This window comes from Aspergillus piperis, assembly GCF_003184755.1.
Source record: "Aspergillus piperis CBS 112811 unplaced genomic scaffold BO85scaffold_17, whole genome shotgun sequence".
Classification (NCBI taxonomy): domain Eukaryota; kingdom Fungi; phylum Ascomycota; class Eurotiomycetes; order Eurotiales; family Aspergillaceae; genus Aspergillus; species Aspergillus piperis.
In genome coordinates, this window is record NW_020291607.1 from 261025 (window position 1) to 274993 (window position 13969).

The 13969-nt window shown below is 48.3% G+C and overlaps 5 protein-coding genes and 2 non-coding genes across 7 annotated transcripts; 5 read left to right on the top strand and 2 right to left on the bottom strand.

Moving 5' to 3' along the window:
* Window positions 1–170: 170 nt before the first annotated feature.
* Window positions 171–1210, top strand: BO85DRAFT_451824 (60S ribosomal protein eL27). The gene is made up of 4 exons (XM_025660678.1): window positions 171–226; window positions 303–358; window positions 599–935; window positions 1009–1210. The coding sequence occupies exons 1-4, from the start codon at window positions 220–222 to the stop codon at window positions 1014–1016; spliced, it is 408 nt and encodes a 135-aa protein (XP_025512858.1). The 5' UTR covers window positions 171–219; the 3' UTR covers window positions 1017–1210.
* Window positions 1211–2136: 926 nt separating this feature from the next.
* BO85DRAFT_87484 (uncharacterized protein) lies at window positions 2137–3122 on the top strand. The gene has a single exon (XM_025665752.1). It carries the CDS (start codon window positions 2459–2461, stop codon window positions 2978–2980), a length of 522 nt encoding a protein of 173 aa, XP_025512859.1. The 5' UTR covers window positions 2137–2458; the 3' UTR covers window positions 2981–3122.
* Window positions 3123–4463: 1341 nt separating this feature from the next.
* Window positions 4464–5491, top strand: BO85DRAFT_451826 (putative pathogenesis associated protein Cap20). Its single transcript, XM_025660679.1, has 3 exons — window positions 4464–4535; window positions 4607–4687; window positions 4755–5491. Exons 2-3 carry the CDS (start codon window positions 4613–4615, stop codon window positions 5244–5246), a joined length of 567 nt encoding a protein of 188 aa, XP_025512860.1. The 5' UTR covers window positions 4464–4535; window positions 4607–4612; the 3' UTR covers window positions 5247–5491.
* Window positions 5492–5550: 59 nt separating this feature from the next.
* On the bottom strand, window positions 5551–5640 carry BO85DRAFT_t215. The gene has a single exon. It is a non-coding gene; the product is annotated as a tRNA-Asp (tRNA).
* A 571-nt stretch (window positions 5641–6211) lies between these two features.
* On the top strand, window positions 6212–6301 carry BO85DRAFT_t207. Its single transcript has one exon. It is a non-coding gene; the product is annotated as a tRNA-Asp (tRNA).
* Window positions 6302–8888: 2587 nt separating this feature from the next.
* On the top strand, window positions 8889–10194 carry BO85DRAFT_490594 (uncharacterized protein; the record flags this gene model as incomplete). The annotated part of the gene is made up of 3 exons (XM_025663667.1): window positions 8889–9316; window positions 9464–9912; window positions 9971–10194. 3 exons carry the CDS (start codon window positions 8889–8891, stop codon window positions 10192–10194), a joined length of 1101 nt encoding a protein of 366 aa, XP_025512861.1.
* Window positions 10195–12207: 2013 nt separating this feature from the next.
* BO85DRAFT_461638 (uncharacterized protein) lies at window positions 12208–12972 on the bottom strand (the record flags this gene model as incomplete). Its single annotated transcript, XM_025661800.1, has 4 exons — window positions 12208–12399; window positions 12459–12620; window positions 12660–12693; window positions 12752–12972. 4 exons carry the CDS (start codon window positions 12970–12972, stop codon window positions 12208–12210), a joined length of 609 nt encoding a protein of 202 aa, XP_025512862.1.
* Between the last annotated feature and the right edge of the window lie 997 nt (window positions 12973–13969).

Here is a 13969-nt window from a genome sequence, read left to right on the forward strand (position 1 = left end):
CGACCTCCCCGACATCTCGGGCACTAGTCCGTTTGGAGAAACATTCCCAACTCGGCTAGTAGCCTTCGGTCGGTAAGGTGACCAATGAGATTTTGGCGCACAAAGCCCTGAGCCCTCTTCGCTCAGAAAAATAGAACGTCCAACGCGGAGAACCTCACTTACTCGACCGAAGCACATCGACAACCACCCCATCGACCTCCGCTCACCGGGACTTTCACAATGAAGTGTTAGTGAAATGCTGCATCACCTCGACTCTTGATTTTTCTCGTCTTCGAATCCAAACTGACAGGATGTTACGATAGTCATGAAAGTGGGCCGTGTGGCCATCATCACCCGTGGCCGTTACGCCGGTAAGAAGGTACGACAACCGATTTCTCCATTTTATGGCGAGGACATACATATATATATACCCCGAGGTGGAATGGATTGGAAGGAATGATTTTTGCCGACTTGGAAGAAGAAATGAATCTTCGATTTGCATGGGAATGAAATCATCGAGCGGAAAATGCGATTCACGGGCGAACTACCATGGGGGAATATAACGAACGGAATGTGCAAGGATAGATGTGCTGACGAGGGTTTCTTTCGCGAATGACAGGTCGTCATTGTCCAGCCTAACGACACTGGCTCCAAGGCGCACCCCTTCCCTTACGCCATCGTCGCCGGTATCGAGCGCTACCCCCTCAAGGTCACCCGTCGCATGGGTAAGAAGACCGTCGAGAAGCGCAGCCGCATCAAGCCCTTCATCAAGGTCGTCAACTACAACCACTTGATGCCCACTCGCTACACTCTCGAGCTCGAGGGTCTTAAGGGTGCCGTCTCCACCGAGACCTTCAAGGAGGTTTCCACCCGCGAGGACGCCAAGAAGAACGTCAAGAAGGCCCTTGAGGACCGCTACACCAGCGGCAAGAACCGTTGGTTCTTCACTCCTCTGCGTACGTCTTACTCTTATTACCTTTTTCAGCTACGTTGGCTGGGTTAGGTTCGCAAATGCTGACGGCTCTACAGGTTTCTAAACGGGGTAATTTGGGGCGTTTTGTCGTTTGAGCGCGCAGGGTCTTAGATGAGGCAAAGGGAAAATGAAAAAGCATCGAAGACGTCCGGTTCAAAAGCATGGGATCACGTGAAGTATACCATAGCACGAGAGAAGAATGGGAATGTATCGATGTACAGGTCCAGGACTTGACCAATTTTTCTTATCATGAGGGAGGCCACTGAGATCTGGCGTCCGTCTCGAAATGAAATGGAAAATATGAACAAATTCAACTTTTTTTTTGTGTTTCGGAATTTTGGGCTTCCCAGGAGTTTCTTCCTCTTTACAACAACGCATGGCACAACCTAGCGCAAACAAAGAACGCATCCCGTACTACAGCAGCCGGTCAGGTCGGAAAAGATTACCAAGTCCGAAGTCACCACGATTCGCTCGATCATTTTCAATCGAAAGCATACTTATCACCTTGGGACGAAAGAATGCTATCGACTCATCCGACATCACGGGCCCTTCCAAGTTCCCCCTGTTTGCCTTGTCTTACGAGGAAAGGAAGGGGAGCATGTGTGTGTCGGGTCCGATCTAGATTTGGAAACCTACTTCCGTTCAACCTACCGAGCTTGTACTCCCATCCCCGCACGGCCGATATTCCCCGTACATGAAATCCCAGCCTATCCCACATGTTGGGGTAAAAGCGGAGTTCCCTGGAGAAAGCATATATCCCCACCTGTAGGAAACGTAGGCCAGGCCTATATTAGGGGATTATGTCATGTTTTGTAGATACGGTGCTCGTCCTTTGGTTCCGTCTAACGTGCGTAGTGGTGGATTAGTGCAAGGAGGCCATGTTCACTAGTGAATGTAGCACGGATGATGTTGCCCCTCCGTCTAAATGATGGTAGCACCGGCTTCTGCGCCTGAACCAAACAAGCTAGGTACCAGAAAGGTAGGTGTAGCGCCAACTGGTGCTGGCAAGGTACTACATGGGGGTCCCATGTAGCCGTGGAAATGAGGAGGTGCAATTAGAGGTTGCGATCTGTGCACGTCGTTCCTTGCCCGAGAGAGGGAGTAGCCGTCTAGGCGTGCGACAATCCCTCAGTTTCGGTTGTCGATAATGACCGGTATTTACAATCCTGGCAGCAAGGCAACAACTAGGATGGTTATAGCTACCGATGGGAATCCTTCAGGACATGTGAAAAGCCATTGGTTATTGTAATCTACGCGGCCGGCGATTGCAGCAAGCAAGCCACCAGGAGTCGGCCGTCCAGGTTGCTGGCGCCTTCTATCTCATTCTGCTTCCGATCGCCGGGTAGAGAAACTGTGGTGTTGAGGGGGGAGGACCTTACGTCCAAACCGGGCGTCAATGCTAAATCAGACTTAAACACAAGGACACTGCGTTATGCTTCAGTATGTCAAGGTTGATCGGGATCGAGGTTTATGAATTGACCTCCGGGAAGGCTAGCGTCGACCGACATGCAGCAGCAAGACAAACCGACAGCATTGGAAAGTCCAGCACGGTACGACCATTGTCGCATGAACAGAAGTACGACACACATGGTCAGCACTAGAAGAGACTGGCCTAGAGGCGAGCCCGTGGAAGATACTACAATGGGGACACATTCTGTCGAAGCTTGCTCAGATCTGGACAGCACTTGCAGGACTGCCACCACACGGTTGGCGTTGGTAGCGCCCAAGAGGACGAGTGGATCAAGCTATACCCCTCTCTATTCCAGAATAATATACGGAGCAGTCTGGATACTAAGATGTCTTCCACGGAGAAAGGTGATGGTCCAAAGGGTCAAAGGGTCAAAGACGCCCCCAACCCCGGACCTGAGACGAGGTCCAGGCGCAAAGATGATGATGCTTGCACTTCCCGCAGGAGATCAACGAGAGCGGTTACCCATCTGGTACAAAAGGAAAAGCAGGGGAAAAGCAGTAGTCCGTTTCCCGGATGCACTGATCCTCAACATTTACCCTTCAGCTGGTGCTTCTTGAGACTAGTACTCCGGATCGTTGGGGTGAGAATTTGGGGATCCGGTTTCCTTGTGACAGTCACCGTGAATAGGCGCCCTGATAAGCATGCAGCGCGAACCACGGCGGAGTCCCGTTCTTATCGGAACCATGAGGAATTCCAGTGAAGGGCCACTGTAAGGTTATCAATTCGTGTGTATGTTTCCAAATGAACACTTAAAGGATGGCATATAATCACGGCCGGTAAGATCAAGATGGATAGGGAAATGACATTAGGCATGAGGAGTGTGTTCGGGAATGAACTACTATGACAGTTGGTGTAGTAAGTAGCAGGAAGACCAGCCGACGGGCGATAGAAAACGAGGGCCGCCCGACCCGCAATCACATGCTATCAGCCCATCCCGCGATTCGAAGCCAGAAAACCTTCCAAGTCAATCAACTGTTCGCAACTTCCGGATTCCATCATCATCCACACTGCACTGCTGCAACTACTTTCAGCCTGTTGCCCCGAATCAAGGCCCTAATTTGCTGTTCCGATGCCTGTCGTTCATTTGTTTGACATGGCTCTTGCCACTCCGACAACGCAACCGTTACCGCCGTTATCGAGAGCAAAATCATGAATCGTTCGATTCTCATTCCGTTCCAGTCATGACTTACTCTATACATGACTAAGAAAGAGGAAGCCCATATAGGCACAAGTGCGGGTGGCTTGCTCGACACGGCCTTCCGAGAGGTCTGAACTCACTCTGTCCAGTTCTGAATCCTTATTTCATATCCTCACTGCTCCGCGATAGCAACTGGTACGTACTATGTTCAGTGCGAAGTCGGATGCGAGCTGTCGGGGGAGCGCGAGCGCACGGAAGGAGATGCACGATCCTGGTCAATCCAATCTTGGGTCGCGTTTTCTCCAGGCTCATCCCAGGTTCCAGGCCCTGCAGGTGAAATGATAATGACGATGAAGCCGCCGGATTGAGCACGCAACAACTAACTCCGTCCTACGACGGTCTAAAACCTCCTGGAACCAACGGCTGGCTTGCCCCTCCATTAAGCTCCAAGCGACTTGTTCACCAACGGGCCCGCTATCACATGCTGCCAACTCGTTCTCGCTTTCTTTTTCTATTTCTTACCCAGAAAAATAAATATAATATTTTTTTTTTCTAGTTTTTTTTATTATCTCATGATAAATCAGACTAACATAAACAAAGACAATAATTAAAAAACTAAAATAAAATTAGCACAGAAAAAAAAAAAAATTCAAACTAATCAAATCACTCAAGCCTCATAAATCCTAGCTATCGGATCGACTGATGGCGTGTTCGCTCTTCTCTCCTCTGAACCTACCTTAAATCTAACTACGGTTCACCTCTTTCCGGTCCATCCCAACTGCTCCCGTATTCCGTCTTTCCTTCTACTAATGTAAGTGATGTCCTTTCCCCTCTCACCCCTCCATTTCCTTTATTATCCTCAACATCCCCATCCTCCTCACTTTCCGCTTCTTGTCACCGCTTCTTCACGTCTGACCCTCCATAGCTCGTCTTGTCCACCAGGACCTATATAGCTTTGAGCATTCTATTGTCGGGTAAGGGTCTATCTTATCGTCCCGCTACTCTATACTTCCTTTCCTATACTAATGCTATTTTCATGTGATAGAAACTTATGCCTCACGCAGAAAACGGCATTATGGGCGAGAACTCTGTCAACGGAGAGGCTATCCACTCCCAATTCCTCGATGTAAGTTACCCTTATGCACGGTTGCCGATCGCTTCTAACATGCGCTAATCTCTATTTCCTATGGTAGCACCTGACATCCTATCCTGTTGTCTCCGACTCTATCACCGTCATCAAGACCAACAAGTACGCCGCGAAGTCTCTGGAATATGCCGACCAAGGCTACTCTCGCTTAGCCAAGCCGTTCCTCCCTTACTTCTCCAAGCCGTATGGCTTCGTTGCTCCGTATGTCGCGCGCGTAGATACTCTTGGAGACAAAGGCCTGAGCAAGGTTGATGAAACGTTCCCATTTATCAGAGATGACACAACCACGCTCAAGGGATCGATCAAAGACGGTGTCTCATTCCCAGTGCGATTCGTTTATGACCTAAAGGGTCATGTTTTTGACACTTACAGTTCTGAGTACAAGAAGTGTGGCGGGGACGGAATGGTTGCGAGCGGCAAGGCCGTCATCACCACCGGGTTGGTGCTGTCGCAGGAGTCGCTAGCCTATATCAGCTCCTTGCTTCAGGCCAAGAAAGCCCAAGTTAAGGATGCAGTCAACGAGAAGACTGACAACTAAACTCTCGCAATTGTTAAATCTCTATCTTTGTTTCAGCTGGTCTGTTGTCTTGCGATGAGGTAATTCTTTTGCGTGTTTGTCGTTTAGATCGTTTTGCTCTGGGAGGCCTGTCTCCTTTATTCGGTTTGTCTTGGACATAGGCGGTTCCGTTCAATTCTCCACGTGCTCATGCGGCTTGCATTGGATACATACACAGGCTCGGTAATGGTAGCTAGGGATTAATTGACTTTCATGAAATGTCCGTGCCAGAGGTCTGTGGTAGATCAGTAACAGAACAGCAAAAAAGTAATAGGACAAAAAAGATCTCCCCGACTGGGAGTCGAACCCAGGTCTCCCGCGCTTGTTCCTGAGAAGGATTGACAAGCGGAAATCATGACCGTTAGACCATCGAGGATCTTCGTTGTGAAAACCTTCCAACTTACACTATACCAGCAGGGGCTACTGTTTTATTAAAGTAGTAGAGAATTTGCGACAGCTCAAGTAGACAGACAGACATACATACATAGGTCGATTCTCACCAACCATTGCTTATACTTCTGACAAGCAAAATAAAGAGGACTGAGGCCTACCTACACGCACAAATACCACATAAAACATAGCAGCACAAATACCACATAAAACATAGCAATCCAACAACAACTCCCGATCAGATCAGACTTCGGAGGCCTCGTCAGGATAGATACCCAGTCCAATACATTTCACTCCCCATAACCCTCCCTCTACCAACCAACCCCTGTGCTATATACCCTACCAACAGCCACCATCCACATCCGACTACAACCGGAAATCCCAAAAGTAACTGCAACCCAGAACCAAACTACATACATGTCTACTCCGTACCTGGGTAGATAGATCGTAGCAACCCGTCCCACCCAAACAGCCCTAACCGGTCCGAAAGCAGCCACAACTCCCACTGCAGGCTCTAGCTTTATGTAGTCAAAATATTACCCGAATAGTATATCAAATCCTCGATGGTCTAACGGTCATGATTTCCGCTTGTCAATCCTTTTCAGGAACAAGCGCGGGAGACCTGGGTTCGACTCCCAGTCGGGGAGGATTCTTTTTTTGCGCTTGGTTTTTTGGCATTTTGGGGATGGGGTTGATGGTCAGGGGTGGGTAGTGTTGGCTATGTGGGATTCTAATGCCTGAACACGATGTCTTATTGGTTATGGTTGTTGCTGATATCTTCTGGGTGATAAGGGTGATATTTACATTGATTAGAATGTTAGGTTGTAGACAACTTCGTGATCAACGAAAAGTAGAAGAAATCCGTACATGGAAGAACGGATGACACCTCATTGGTTGTCGAATGTATCCTAATTTGGGGATGGTGATTGCTATTTTGACATGGACCATTCGGTGCCCTTGGGGGACGGTGCTGGTGTACTCAGCTACGGAAAAGGGCGATGAAAGCAAACACTTAGTGAATGTCTTGTGTGATTAGCCCGATGTTGTATCTGAGACCTCGTCCAAGGCGTGATGGAATAGTTCGGCCACAGGCAGCATTGTCTGGAGGTCTGTGTGCGGAAGGCTAACATTTCCATATCTCCTGCGAAGCACCGGGATTTCCTGGCTGGTAATCGCAATGGCTCTGAAGAACTGTTGGTAAGAGAATGTCCTGGTCACCTGCGATATGATCCCTTTGATGAACGAGTTTCGGGAATTCGCACATCAAGTGTTTCACCAACAGTTGTCCTTCCGTTGTCACGCAGAAGTGATCAGGCAAGGGTATTCTGTTTCACACCCACGGCCCCAAGCATTTCTTTGGAGCCAGCGACATACTTCTTGGGTACCTCCTAAGCAGTCTTCAATATCTCGTTCTCTGTACTGCAAAGCTGGAATGCTTCCTCTTCCTCGCCTTCCGCCCCAGGGTGGTTTTGTCCTTTAACGAGCCCACTTAGGCGTAAATGAAGGCCCTTCTTTGAATTATAAAGCCGGCCTCGGTGGAGCCATGCCCAGATATCAGCCAGCGGTCAAAGAGAACCCAACAATTACGGTGAGTCCGGCTTGTCCCTCCTAAGTAAAGGGTTGTTCTGGGCAAATCCAGGAGGTCAGGTCATCTTTGTTGGCTTACTATTCGTGATACTGCATTAAAACTCTGCGTAACCGCGAGGGTTTCCGATGTCCGCACTGCTTTTCCTGTTCTAATCATATGTTGGTGTAGTATTTCGCTACCAAATGATCTATCTCGACTTGAGACATCACCACCAGACTTGGGTTAGTTCTCGACATACGATGGACACGAATGCTAAGGGTAAATCCTTCTCTCGACCTTGGGTACGGAAATCGAAGGGGAAGTGCTCTCTATCATTTCAACCAGAACCAGAGTGAGTTACCGTCAGGATGATGCACCTCACAGATCTTTATCTCACTGCTGGAATTGTACTGACAACACCAGTATTGTTGTTGTTCATGACCTAGATGGAGTGGAGTTCGCTTGCGAGGAAGGTACCGGACAGCCGGTGTCCTGGTTTGAGGACATCCTCATATCATATTACCCAAATGCCCACATTCTCAGCTTTTGTCCATTAGCAGATACTATTGCCATGAGCCTACGGACGGGTTACGGTTTCCGGGCCCAGGCTTGGGAGTTGTTGAGCTTGATTCAGCGGGGAAGAGAGGACAAGCATGTGAACTCTCTACCTGAATTCCAGTGCATCCACGCGACATTAACAGTGCCAGCATACAGAATCAGAAATTAGGGTTTTCCTTTCCAGTTGGTATGTGGTAGTCGCTTACTTCATGACGGTTCTAGAAGCCTCGGTCATGCTGACTTCTAGTGTATCAAATACCCAACATTGTCGGACGCCCATAACGCCCGTGGTGCCCGCAACCTGATACTCTCCAGGTTTGCTCCTTTACATGATCTCAGCCTGATACCCTCTACATATAGCTCCCAGATATCGAAGGTCCTAGACTTAGCTGTCTTGGAGAGATAATGGTAACTCTGAACTACTATACGTCTATGGTGGTGAGATGACCGCAACTGCTCCGTTAAGGGGTCTACCAGTGGGAGAGGCCGTGGTGACAGTTTACTTATCGTTTGGGGAGGACCCATACTTCAAAAGAACAATGTCGACCGTCTTGGAAGTGCTGATATATAGGATTCTGGCTACTGTTGTACCTGCCTTTGATGTCATTCAGCCCATTCTAGACTCCTTCGGTCAGATGCCGAATCACACTCTCGAAGAGCTATGGATCCTTGTTAAATCCTTATGGTTGTGTCCTGACATCAAATCCGTGTTTTATGTGATTGAAGGAATTGATATGTGCGAAGACAAGATGACAGATCAACTAGAAGCACTTGTGGCGTTGACCCATGCCCGAAGTTTGTCCTGCAAAGTGCTTGCCACCAGCCAAACTCTCAACAATGCAACATCTGGAAAAGCGACTGTGATAAACCTAGATCCACTGATGTTGCAGCGCCAAAAATGTGGAGTATATTATCAGACTCACGATGCGAAACTTTGGGCCACTCACCTGGGGCTTCGCGGAGCTTGAGCACTTCCGGAATCAGCGACACCTTCGGGAATCAAGATGCGACTGCAAGTTTTATTACATGTTGTGAAACCAGTAACTACATACTCAATCGAGAACAGGTTTATACTTTTGCAAAAACCACTGCCAGAACTATATTCACAGATGCTGGGTCCGCTGAGTGCTCTAATGCCGTGGGTGCGCAGAGATTTGTCCTGGATGACGCTTAGCTTCCGGCCGCTTAACGTACAGGGACTAGCCATTGCTGTCGTGTGCCGGGACAGCCTACCAAATCAGGATATGCTTCGCCATCTACCTCTTGATCTCGAGGGTGATCTAACCCGTGCCTTGGGACCGCTGATTGATTTTCGCAACGGCCAGCCTATGTTTGCGAACGAATACGTCAGAGACTATATCAATAATGAGCTCACAGCAAAGCTGAACTCCAGTGGCGACTATAGCTGCGAAGTTTCAACGCACGCCGACTTGACTCGTAGCCGTCTCACATTTTTGGAACACTCTGGGGTAGCTCAAGCGGGCCCACGAGGAAGATGCCGTATTTTCTGGGAACAGAGCGCATTGGATTTCAGCCAGTACGCAGCACTATACTGGCCCTACCATTACCGCGCAGCAGACAACAGAAACGTACTTATCAGTGACATATTGGACGTTGTATCTCAGGAGAAATGTAGAAATCGTTGAGCAGAGTGGTGGCGGGCCGCGCACTGTCTCGACAGCAGAGACTGCTTTAAGCCCACTCCACTTACTCTTGCTGCGGAACATGGCCTATACGAAGTTGTTCATGATTTGATATCTTCCAGCGTAAGCAAGCCTGTTTCTTCACAAGAAATGACCGAGGCATTAGAGATAGCATTGCAATTCGGCCACCTGGACGTGGCCCGTCAGTTGCTACTCGAAACGAACCCATCAAACGAGTCATTTGTTCTTGCTAGTAGAGCAGGGGATACAGAGCTAGTCACTGATATACTTCAAAAGCTCGGTGCTCTGGCATGTACCTGCCTTGAGTCACTCCAAGCAGCAGTCATTCGTGGACATCTTCAGACAATTGATGTATTGCTGCAGCTGCTTCCAGACGTATCAGTAGCTCTCGAAGATAACCCATCCCTGTACCTCGACGCCATCGGGTCAGGGAAATCTGAGGTCTTGGGACGCTTACTCGATGTAGGACGTGCACAGTTACCGGTGGAAGTTGGGTCAAATTTACTTACTTCGCTTGGCTGCTCAAGCGGGCCATCTCGCGGTTATTCCGGAACTTATTCGTCGGATAGGAGACCCGCCATCGGCCAGTGTGATGGAGGAAGGTGCTAACAGTCGGAATCATACTAGCAGCCGTAGTGACGATGAGGAAGACAGAGAGGAGGCAGAGAACAGTAGCGATGGAGTCTCCAAGGAAGAAGAATTCAAAACTATGGGCTCGAGAACACTCAGCAGCTTTGAGGGGCTACGATGATGTGGTGAGGGAACTTCTGGAGGCGCACGTTGACATCAATTTCGGGAACCACAATGGGAGTACTCCACTACACCTGTCAGTTCAGCACGGGCATACACCTGTTGTAGGGACGCTGCTTGATGGCGGCGCAAATGCAAGTCTCTGCGACCTGGGGACGTTTTCCGATTCATATAGCCTCTGAAGGCGGGGATATGCTCATTTTCCGGGCCCTCCAAAAATTTGGAACATATGTGAGAGCGGCCGATGACCGAGATAGAACCCCATTGCATATTACTCCCAGACATGGATATGAAGAATTGGTCGAGCTTCTGCTCCGTCAAGGAGCCGACCCCAATTCTAGTGATGTTGAAGGCCACACCCCGTTAATTTGTGCAATACAGAGCGGAAACCCGCGAGTATTCAAGGCTTTGTTGAATTCCAGTGCTAGAATTACTGACGCAAGCCAAAGCCACTCTACTCTGATTCCAGAGGCGGTGCGTGCTGGACAAGATGGAGATGTTATTAGGTCATCGATGGAAGCCGGTTGTGACCTGCTGGGATAACGTCTATTGAGTAACTGGATGAGATGTGTGCAGCACTGCAGCAGGAAGTATGTATCGTCTCGCTAGTTCTCAATCCATTTGTGTTTTGGGTTGTTGGTCGGTGGTAGACAGGATATGATGATATGTCGTGTGGGAGCATCAAATATAAAGTCTTGATTAGAGATGTATCTCAGCCTTAATACTCTATTCTCTAGATTGGGACATGGTGATGGAAGGGAAGGGAGATAGACTCTGTAGGGTTATCAGGTTAGTACTCTCCATCTGCATGACATAGGATAACCGCAAAGAGTACCATGGGATATATGATCCAGTAAAGGCACCGTCTATGGCTTATCTAGCAAAGAGTCAACGCTTATATGAATGCTTCGGTCGATACTAAGAATACTAATACTTTGTTTGTGTCTGATCGAAGCTGTCCATATGCAGAAAATATCATGAGATCGAAGTAGTTCGCTTGCAATCCAAGCTAATTGCTGATGAGTAGGGATTGGAGGATGACAGAATCAGTAGGCACTTTATAGCACTAGTCAGTCTGATCGCATATTCTTTATTCTATATCTGATATACTTCAATGACTCAACGGTAGAACCACCATCGACAATAAATGTTAGTAAGTATATGATTAGAACCCAGAGAATAACAAAGTAAAATAGAGGGCCATATCAAGCTCATGCGAGCTTCTCTTGAGCCACCTCACATTCTATGCATGTTACTATATACGTCTTGCAAGCCGAAAAGGCCGGTTGAATATCGGCGCGCCGGCCAAGACTCTTCACAGCGGCACCACCACACTTTCAGTGCATTGTCTAATAGCTTTGTGTTCTCAAGTTTTATACTATATGTACTCTTCTCATCATGCTTCAAGTACATACGACCACAGGGTGTGGAAAACAGGGCTTCCCGTCCGCTCAGCCGTACTTAAGCCACACGCCGGGAGGTTAGTAGTTGGGTGGGTGACCACCAGCGAATCCCTTCTGTTGTATGTATTCTTCTTTTTTTTCTTTTTGTTGTTTTATACAACACAAGCAATTTTTATTCTAATCAGATTAAATTGATCGGTAGCCCTCCTTCACTGTCTCCTTCAGTCCAAGTGTCATTCATATACCCGTCTCCTAATACCAGAAATCTCACGAGTCCTCCCCCCCAGCTGCGCACAACACCAATGCCATGCCAATACCAGGTGCACCAATTTACGATCCAAGTCTTCGGTCTGCACTTCCAAGCAATCACAGAAAGACCAAGCCTATCATTGCTACTACAAGCCAACTCAGAAAGATAAATCCGTACTACCATCACGGTCTTGCCATAGCACACAAACTGCTTATTATGTATCGTTAAGCTATTCGCAATTCAAGTCATTAGCTCATATCCCTGACCCTAACCCTAACCCGACATGTCCAATCATCCAGTCCAAAAACCATGGGTATCCATAACGCCGTAAACCTAAACCAAAAGACGATACCGATATCGATTAAGTCTTGATGAACTTGGTACTCTTGCTGCTAGGGCCTCCCCAGCACCACTTCGCCAAGGTGATGAGCCAATTCATGTCCCGCTCCCGCATGTCCATAAGCGGGCAACTTCGCATGACAAGCTGGCCCTTGTCAAAGTATGCCTCAACAATCCGGAGGTAGTGCTCTCCAATGGCTGATAGCAGCAGGACCTGCAAGAGCGGTTAGCGTCTCACGCTTACCTGAATAACAGGAGTAGCTGAAGGCTTACAGGGGCAATAACATGAGGTCGGAGTGATGGGTCTCGCAAGCGGCCGTGCATGATCATAATCGCGGCGTCAACCTCGCTGCGGCAAAGCTCCTTGTTCTGTGGGTGGGCGAGCTCACTCCACATGAGAGCCACGATATGAGGAGCTTCAGTGTTGGTATCGTACTAAACTGATTCAACCTGCCACTGAGAGCCCAAAGTTACGCAGCCCAAGTCTTGAAAATTGAAATTTCCCCAACTGGGCGGCTAAATATTAATAAAGTTGAGTATTCAAAAAAATGAGGGGGGAAACTAACGAGGACATTCTAAAGCGAGGTGGGTGAGTGTCTGCTTTTGGCATCTCGCAACGACAGAGAAATCGGTTCAGACAAATGGCGAGGTGTTCTGCATTCTTGTATGGGCATCCGTCGAATTCCGGCCAATCTTCTGCATCCTCGGGATATTCATAGTCGGGTTCTTTGATGGGACACAGGTAAGAGGAGAAGTAATAGGGAGGATTACTGGCATCCAGTGACATTTCTGTGTGATTGATTTTGACCTGCTCAAGATGGGCTCGTAACAAACGATGATCAAAGTCGCCAAGCTGTCCATAAATATTATTCAGCTCCTGTCGGCGACGTTTCCTCTCAAGTACTAGTTGCTCATTCATACTGGGATTTCATTTGTGAAGGCGAGAAACAATGAAGCGCGTAGATGACGGATAGACGAGGACTTTTGCAAGATGACAAGTCGATCACGTGTCACGGTGAGGATTTATGTCTGGGGCATGAAGGGGTGATCAGCATTGCATGATGAAAGGATGAATATTCTACGTAAAACACCGTATTGGGTTCTGTGGATAGTAGTTTGCAGTGGCACATGTCTGTTGGGTACTATCTCGAAGCAATCCGTGATGAAGCACCACTTGGAGAATGCCGAAAGCAGCGCCAAGAGTGAGATGATTTCTTTGAAAAGTCTCAAGAAGCGCTTGTGGCATTATTCCTGACATAATGAGCTAGTCCCATGCCTGACAGGCTCCTCAACGGGCGGGTCAAGGTCGTCAAGAGAAGCTTTTCGGGCGTCTGCATGTTTGAGTTTCAAATGCGCCGTGGCTTGCCTGTGTCACTACAAGATTTGCCTTTTGACTTTATATCCGCCATATAATCATTGTTGGTTTATCGGGAGCGAAGCGAGGTTGCTCTCAAGGTCTATTTCCGTCCATCTCAGATACAGTCAGTTTCGGCACCCACGATGTATGTTCTTGTCCAATAACTCCGAACTCAAGTGAGATTGATGATTATGTGGAATCAAAATGATCGACTGCCTAGTATGTACAGCACGTGCCCCAGGGCAAGATACCGGATGGGGATGTCGGGGATCCTCGCTCCCGGCTTCGATACTATGTCCCTCATCACACTTTCCATCCACACCACCTTGCAAATCTCTGGAGGAGACACAGCCAACAACTCAACAGGTCAATGGCTCAGTTCATCAATTTGAATTTGTCAGGCCAGATTTCGATATATTATGGATCA